Source organism: Arvicola amphibius, chromosome 4 (assembly GCF_903992535.2).
Source record: "Arvicola amphibius chromosome 4, mArvAmp1.2, whole genome shotgun sequence".
Lineage (NCBI taxonomy): Eukaryota > Metazoa > Chordata > Mammalia > Rodentia > Cricetidae > Arvicola > Arvicola amphibius.
The window spans coordinates 62,017,132-62,025,308 of NC_052050.1; the positions used below are offsets into that span (position 1 = coordinate 62,017,132).

General features: G+C 45.8%; 3 protein-coding genes across 3 annotated transcripts; 1 reads left to right on the forward strand and 2 right to left on the reverse strand.

Annotated features, from left to right (window-relative positions):
• Window positions 1-1,363: 1,363 nt before the first annotated feature.
• Window positions 1,364-1,756, reverse strand: LOC119812666 (histone H2A type 3). Its single transcript, XM_038327500.1, has one exon. It carries the CDS (start codon window positions 1,754-1,756, stop codon window positions 1,364-1,366), a length of 393 nt encoding a protein of 130 aa, XP_038183428.1.
• A 295-nt stretch (window positions 1,757-2,051) lies between these two features.
• On the forward strand, window positions 2,052-2,447 carry LOC119812802 (histone H2B type 3-B). Its single transcript, XM_038327751.1, has one exon. It carries the CDS (start codon window positions 2,067-2,069, stop codon window positions 2,445-2,447), a length of 381 nt encoding a protein of 126 aa, XP_038183679.1. The 5' UTR covers window positions 2,052-2,066.
• Window positions 2,448-6,661: 4,214 nt separating this feature from the next.
• Window positions 6,662-7,185, reverse strand: LOC119812439 (histone H2B type 3-A). The gene has a single exon (XM_038327106.1). The coding sequence runs from the start codon at window positions 7,175-7,177 to the stop codon at window positions 6,797-6,799; it is 381 nt and encodes a 126-aa protein (XP_038183034.1). The 5' UTR covers window positions 7,178-7,185; the 3' UTR covers window positions 6,662-6,796.
• Window positions 7,186-8,177: the final 992 nt, after the last annotated feature.

Below are 8,177 nucleotides of genomic sequence, written 5' to 3' on the forward strand. Positions count from 1 at the left end.
TAATCCAGAACATCTTCCTCTACAATGCTTCCACGACACCATTAAATAGTAACATCCAACTCCTAAAAAGTTCAACTGCCACTCAAGAGATTAAGAAACTACAATGATCTATGAATACATACAAACTGAAGCTAGAACTGAAGAGTCTCCCTGAAAACATAAGGGGAAGATCTCAAGGTCCAAACCTTGGGCGTTGCTTTACTGAAACCACCCACCAGCAGACTGTACAATCTATATGCAGTTTTTGTGTCTATTGTGTGGTTGAGACTCACAGTTGAATACACTGCTTATTCTTAGGCAAACAGGTTTTTGAGATGTTGATATTTTATACTGATTTGTGATTACAGACAGTGTCTGAGGAGTCCAGGCTTGAATAGACCCAGTTTTGGTAGGGTATATATAATGAGCATTATATAATTGTCTTGCTGTCCTGTATTGTTAAAATTTAAAGAGAATAGCACAGTTAACAGGAAAGGGGACACATGTCGAACTCGGTGGCATTTTAACGAATTGTAATAACTCATTTAATCCCCCTTAACCCTCACTTTTCCCGCTGGTAGTGATTTTATCTGTAATTCTTTATTCTGCCCGTGGAAATCACAATCCTCTCTAAAAACTCCCATTTTACTTGATGTGATGCTAATCATGTTCTCCTTTAAACTTTACTATTGGACATTGCTCTGTACTCTCAAACCTAGTTTTACCAAAACCGACTAATTATTTTGTTCTTCAAGGTTAAGCTACTTAAATGGGTAGGATTGTTTGATCAATTCCAAATACCGGCTGGACCACCATCATGGCCATCTATCTGTAATCCTACCACTTAGAGGGCAGCACTGACCTGTGTCGCTCCCCGTCCCCGACAAAAGAAACCGAAAAACTTCGAGTTGTTCGCTAAAAAAAAAAAAAAAAAAAAAATCCCTGACACTTTTGGAAACCTCAATGTGATTAGATTCTAACTCGAATGGACTTACGTTTTGGTAGAACCGGAAGCATTAGCTTTCATTAGAGACATCAGTTTCTAACCTACCAGTGCCTAATGCTAACTACAGCCAAACCAAGTGTCCCCTAAGGTTCAAGCACGAACCTTAACGGAAACCGAGTGTTTAACACGAGAGTGGTGGGGACAAACCGCGGGGGCAGAAACAGATCGTAGGCCAACTGCAGATGGAAGCCGTTGGCCTAAACGGTCACCACCCCAGGCGCCGCGCGGAGATGCACAAACGCATGAAGGAATCGGGAGACCAAGCCCTGGCCAGTACCTGGCGGTAACAGGCTCAGCGTACAGCTCTTTTTGAGGTTGTGGGTGGCTCTGAAAAGAGCCTTTGGTGTCCGTTAAGTAGCACTAAGGACCAGAAGGGCCTCACTTGCCCTTGGCCTTATGGTGGCTTTCGGTCTTCTTGGGCAGCAGCACCGCCTGGATGTTGGGCAGGACACCGCCCTGCGCGATGGTCACGCGGCCCAGCAGCTTGTTGAGCTCCTCGTCGTTGCGGATGGCCAACTGCAGGTGGCGCGGGATGATGCGCGTCTTCTTGTTGTCTCTGGCCGCGTTACCAGCCAGCTCCAGGATCTCGGCAGTCAGGTACTCCAGCACCGCTGCCAGGTACACCGGGGCGCCGGCACCCACCCGCTCCGAGTAGTTGCCCTTACGAAGAAGGCGGTGCACACGGCCCACAGGAAACTGCAGACCGGCGCGGGAAGAGCGGGACTTCGCTTTTGCGCGAGCTTTGCCGCCCTGCTTGCCACGACCAGACATCTCTAACTGATAACCAAAAGAGTAACACGAACCCACGAGAAAGCTAGCGCTAACGACCCCGCAAGCGCCAACAAGCCCTTATATATGATCAGGAGGGAGGCTAGACTGCGCCTTTCTATTGGGTAGCAGCGTTAGCCAATCGTAAAAGGAACACGGCAAGCCTAATTTGCATATCCCTTGCTCTGCGATGACATAATGTGAAGTTGTAGTCAATCAAAAGCGAGCAATTTTGATCCTTCATTTGAATATGAGGCGTACAAATAGAGTTGGTGAAGCGGGCGTACGTGTCTCTCCACAGTTGCTAGCCAGTATGCCTGATCCGTCCAAGTCCACTCCAGCCCCCAAAAAGGGGTCTAAGAAAGCCGTTACTAAGGCGCAGAAAAAGGACGGCAAAAAACGCAAACGGGGCCGCAAGGAGAGCTACTCCATCTATGTATACAAGGTGCTGAAGCAGGTGCATCCTGACACTGGCATCTCGTCCAAGGCCATGGGCATCATGAACTCGTTCGTCAACGACATTTTCGAGCGCATCGCCAGCGAGGCCTCCCGCCTGGCGCATTACAACAAGCGCTCGACCATCACGTCCCGCGAGGTGCAGACGGCCGTGCGTCTGCTGCTGCCTGGGGAACTGGCCAAGCATGCTGTGTCCGAGGGCACCAAGGCTGTCACTAAGTACACCAGCTCCAAGTGAGGCGCTGCGCGGGCGTCCTCAATCCAAAGGCTCTTTTCAGAGCCACCCATACAGTCGTTAAAAGGGTCTTGAACACAGTGTATGGAGGATCTGATGGTTGCCACGCACCTGATGGGAATTCCCTGTTACTGGTTTAGACCAAGAGAGATGTGTTTGGAGTGAGGAATGTAGGTAGGGCTGCAGCTGCTCTGTCTGCTCTTCCTGAGGGTGGGATGTGGTCGATTGCCACGGGAGGAGGCAAGGGGCGTGAGTCCCCTCCCCAAGCCTCGAGTCTTCCCCAGGTGGGCGAGGTCACAAGCATAGTGGGATTCTGGGTGCCGCGCGTCCTGGGTGGCCTCTGATCTGCGTTCCTTTAGAACGTTTCCTGGGATAAACTGGCGTCTTATTCCCTGGATATGACCATTCTGGCATTATAGCATCCAATAGATCCTGCCCTAGCGGTTTGCTGGAACCGAGGTTGAAAAGGCGACACCCTGAATGCCTGCGTGCAGAAGCTGGATCTAGCCAGCGGCAGCAGCCGGCAGGTTTAGTGGTTAGGGGATGGAAGGATTTGGGAAAGAATCCTGTTGTTTTGAGCAAATGAGTTGCTGTTCTAAGCTGCTTTATTTTCTGTAAAGCACTGGTATCAGAATTTTCCACACTCTGCATTTTTTTTTTTTTTCTCGGAGAATGCCATTTTGGTCTGGCAGGAAATCTTACCTGTGGGAAGAACACAGCTTCCTTTGGTTTGGCTTTTATTTATGGAGAGAGGATTCATGATAATTACTTGAACTGTTATAAGATATATTGAGAGTCTTATCGCCGACTCTAGCACAGAATAATAGGTACGTTTAGACTGTTGCTAAGGGACAGTCGCGGGAAGAAAATGTCTCCACTGGTATTTTCTACAGTAGCTGTGCCGCCTCCCCCTTTCCACATAAAAAGGATTTTTGACAACTTCAAACGCTTTAAAGTTAGCATCTGAAAGTCAAGTAGCTGCAAAGATGAAAATGGCAACATAGGACTCTTTTTTAAAATTAGTCTTAAAAATACCATTAGAACATTAACACGAGTCAGTTCAAAGTAAATCAAGTTCTTTAACAGATGTTTCAGATTATTTTCTCTCAGAATTTGTCTTTATTTTTCTTCTGCCTCAAATTCTGCCAACAGCAATTATATGTATATTACATTTTACCAATTGCTGATCTCCAGAGTTTTCTACTGGAGTTTAAACATGCCAACCAAATTATCTCTGCGTTCAAAAAGGTACACCAGGAAAGCAGACAATTGTTTAAGACACGAATCATGGTACGTTAGTGAAGCTGAGTCTTCCGCTGAGTCTTGATTGGAGGAGGGGTTGGGTGGGAGACTACACTCTGGACCTCTAGTATGTTAGCCAAGTCTCTACCACTGAGATGCCCCTCATCCCTCTTCTTTCCCCTATTCAAATCCATTCATGGGTACAAGTAGTTAGTGTGTAATATAGAGCATTATTTTCATTCGACATCTTTTTATAAAAATATATAAGTATATATTAATAGAAGCCTTGTCATAATTGCTTGACCCAGTACATTTCTTCTTTAGTTACAACTGAAAACATAAACCATGATCCATCATCATAGGGGAGACCACGTTCTGTCTTGTGTCTGCTCTCTCTCTCTCTCTCACACACACACACACACACACACACACACACCATTGTGTCAGTGTCATCATGTAGGCCTTGCTGGTCTAGAACTCACTATATAGGCTGTCCCGGAACTCAGAGATCTGCCTGCCTGTGCCTCCCTAGTGCTGGGATTAAAGGCATTCACCACCATGGACCCATGCCAGTATTCTTAATCATCTCCAAAATAGAGGATTTGGAAGCCAGACGTGGTGTTGTCGACTTGAAATGGCAGCGGTTGGGAGGAGCAGAGGCAGGGGAATCTTTGTATGTTCAACACTAGTGTGGTCTGCATATCAGGTTCCAGGCTATTCAGAGCTACACAGTGAGACTGTCACCAAACAAAACAGAAACAGGATTTACATTAAAAAAAAAAAAAAAAAAAGGCTGAATACAATCCTCTGTGAACTGATTCTAAGTGACTGTCAAGGCTTCTGACACTTTTGCTATACTGAGGAAGTACTCCATTACAGACCTGGATGGCCGGCCCCGGAGTCAACTATCCATTTTAAAATTTTAGCTATGAATGTTTCCCATGCATTTATGTGCACCACATGTGTGCAGAAGTCAGAAAAGGGGGTCAGATCACTTAGAACTAGCATTATTGATGGCTGTCAGCCATTAATGATCCAGTCATTGTGGGTGCTAGGAATTGAACTCAGATCCTCTGCAAGAGCTATTAGTATTCTTAACCCTGGGCCATTTCTCCAGCTCCAGTTTTAAAGGAATATTTGCAGCTGCTTTGTTTAGGCTCGGGACAACATACGGTTTTAATAAACTCTAACCTTTGCCTCTAGGAGAAAGACGAGCCTGGCAGAGGAACCTAAACATTTTTAGTACAAAAGATAGAATCAGCGAGCAACTCTAACACCCAATCATAATTTCCAAGTATAGTTCTATAGCAATACATTTATAGTTGTTGGTAATACAATGGTTTAATTTTTAAAAAATATTTATTTATTTATTTATTTATTTATTTATTTATTTATTTATTATGTATACAATATTCTGTCTGTGTGTATGCCTGCAGATGGTTGTGAGCCACCATGTGGTTGCTGGGAACCGAACTCAGGACCTTTGGAAGAGCAGGCAATTTCTTAACCACTGAGCCATCTCTCCAGCCCCAATGGTTTAATTTTTAAATTTTTTTCTGACAAAAACTGGAAGTTGAGAATAAGCTGCCCAGGTGTGTTACTTTGGCAGCTACAGCTCAGAATGGGGAAGATTTGTCCTCCTGTAGGATATGAATATTAAGGAGGTGACAATGTGGAAAACTGTCTGTGCTGCTGAGATTTTATAATATAGAAAACGGAGAGCAACTAACTGTGTCCAAACTCAGAGTCTGCAGTTCCATGTCATGACAGTGAAAGGCCAGGTGACAGTGTAGCAGTGAACAGCAAATACGTGAGAATTTGTAATAGCAACAATGAGGACAATGCAAATAATGTGTTTTCTGGATCTGAAAAACTTAATGCTAGTGAGGGTGGAGGGGGAAAGAGGGATCCGCAGGCGTGCAGTCTGAGATAATGACGAAACAGCCATTCCCCAGTCTCAGCTAGATGCTCAAGATAAACTTGCTAATTATTAGGGAACAGACTAGGAATTTTGAGCAAGGGAAAAAGCTGTCTCTTTAAGAAGAAGTTACCGACAGAAAGACTCGCCTTTCCTGTGAGACAGTAAGAGGTTAAATGTTGACAAATGAGCGCCTGTCACTGGAGGTGGTGTGAGGAGAAAGTCGCCATTGTCCACCCGAGAAACCAACATGCAGTCGGAACCAAGGGCAACCAGGAGCTCATGGAAGATGGGCTTCTCCCACATACAATGAACCACTCATATTGGAATTTTAGAGGGACAGTAGTTTGACTGTTCTTGCACTTAGTCATTAATGTGGACATAAATTGAGCAGAGCACATATAGGTTTTGGGTTTTTTTTTGCTGTTGTTTTAATTAAAGGCACCGATTTACTTAATTTAAAAGGACGTTTCACCATTTACTAGAGTTGTGTTAATGTATACACACATTTTTATGATCTATATTCACAGACACACACACACATGTATACATTGAGATGAAACAAAAGAACATTTCATCGTTTAAATACATGCGTGGATAAAATGTCAGAATTTTCCCTGGTCAGATTTTGGCTTAGTGGTAAGGTTGGTGAGCAAGGGGCTGTGCATGGCATTTTTAGGCGTTTCGAGTAAAATACCACAGCATACCTGTCTAAACTGTTTTTGTCTGCAAGAGCGCTAAGGGTCTAATCCTGGCAAGGGGAGGAAGGAAGCAAAGGGATGGAGGAAAATGGCTCCGAAAGCATCAGTCACGAAAGCACAACCTGAGCCTCAACACAGCACTCCGCAAGACATAGGGGAGGCGGATGGAGAGGGTGAAAAGATGAGAGATCCTGCTGCTGACGCCCCCCACCCCAACCCCAACCGCGCAGTCCATCCCAAAATACCCCCGGAAGCCATCCACTTAACTACATTTTCTGTGGCCAAAATTGAACCAAATCAATTTCTTTATTAATGTATCTTTATAAAGAAGGCATGTATTACCTTCGTGTCCCAATGTCCAGTACAACCCCCATCCCAATGCACATCAAATAAATGACAGTTCTTTATCATGCCAGGTAGCACGCTCCTTTTTTGAGATTGGAAGGTGGCTCTGAAAAGAGCCTTTGGGTTGGGGACGCCCGCGCAGCGCCTCACTTGGAGCTGGTGTACTTGGTGACAGCCTTGGTGCCCTCGGACACAGCATGCTTGGCCAGTTCCCCAGGCAGCAGCAGACGCACGGCCGTCTGCACCTCGCGGGACGTGATGGTCGAGCGCTTGTTGTAATGCGCCAGGCGGGAGGCCTCGCTGGCGATGCGCTCGAAAATGTCGTTGACGAACGAGTTCATGATGCCCATGGCCTTGGACGAGATGCCAGTGTCAGGATGCACCTGCTTCAGCACCTTGTACACATAGATGGAGTAGCTCTCCTTGCGGCCCCGTTTGCGTTTTTTGCCATCCTTTTTCTGCGCCTTGGTAATGGCTTTTTTGGAACCCTTCTTGGGGGCTGGAGTGGAGCGGGAAGGCTCCGGCATCCTGCTGCACTGGCTGCACCAAGACGAACAGGGAGACGGCGGAGGCAGGGTTATTTGTCATCCTTATATTTAAATGAGGGCTCCAAAGCAGTATCATCTGATTGGACAAACCTAAAATGTTGTAACTAGGAGACACCAGTTCTTTTTTCTTATTGGACAGTATCGCAACCAATCCGAAAGTGCGTTGACTGAGCCAGCTCAGGTGTCTCATCTTTGTCTGAACCCTTTGTTTTAACTAGGAAGATTTAGCTTCTCTGGCCCTTGTGGATGTGGCTGAAGGGACAATGCTGCAGGATCCGATTCTCGTTGAGCCAAATCACCGGCCGTTTGTTTCTCATTAAAAACGAGGAGAAGCTTATTGCCTGCTTAGTTGGAGGAGGAAATGACAGCTTCCGACTGCCATTTATTTCACATCATCGTCCCCCTCCAGGGGAAGCAAAAGCAAAAACAACATTTCTATGAGAATCCTTGAGCGAAGTTCAGCAGTTCACGGGAAATCAGAAAACATACTAATGTAGTTTCACTGAGAGTGTGTGATTTTCATCTGGAGAAGGGGTTCTTGGGACGTCCATAATGCCAGGAGCTGGAGCTAAGGCTGGTGTAACCTTATCGATGGGTTCCGTATTTACAGGACGCAGCAGGTTATAGAAGTTACACCTCTCATAACAGTTTGTGCGCACGCACCTAAACACACACGCACACAACACACACGGTGCTGAGAGAAAAATTAAAAGGCTGTATGTTTACATCGTTCACATTTCAGCATCACTTGGAGAGCTGGCTTTAGAAAAGCAGACCACTAACTCCCTGCCTCATACACACTGAGTCATGATCTGCATACTACAGTTGAGGAATCCCGGTCTGAAGGCCAATTAGCTGCCATACCTGGGGTAAGTAATCTACTTCCTTTGCACCTCCATTTCTTCATATGATGGTGGTATAATGCCTGTTGGATGCGGTGAGTTCATATGGGTGAACAGGCTGGAAAGGTTCCCTGCAC

What these genes read in the sequence shown, in the direction of transcription:
- LOC119812666 (XM_038327500.1), bottom strand. Translation starts at nt 1,756, where the DNA reads ATGTCTGGTCGTGGCAAGCAGGGCGGCAAAGCTCGCGCAAAAGCGAAG.
- LOC119812439 (XM_038327106.1), bottom strand. Translation starts at nt 7,177, where the DNA reads ATGCCGGAGCCTTCCCGCTCCACTCCAGCCCCCAAGAAGGGTTCCAAA.
- LOC119812802 (XM_038327751.1), top strand. Translation starts at nt 2,067, where the DNA reads ATGCCTGATCCGTCCAAGTCCACTCCAGCCCCCAAAAAGGGGTCTAAG.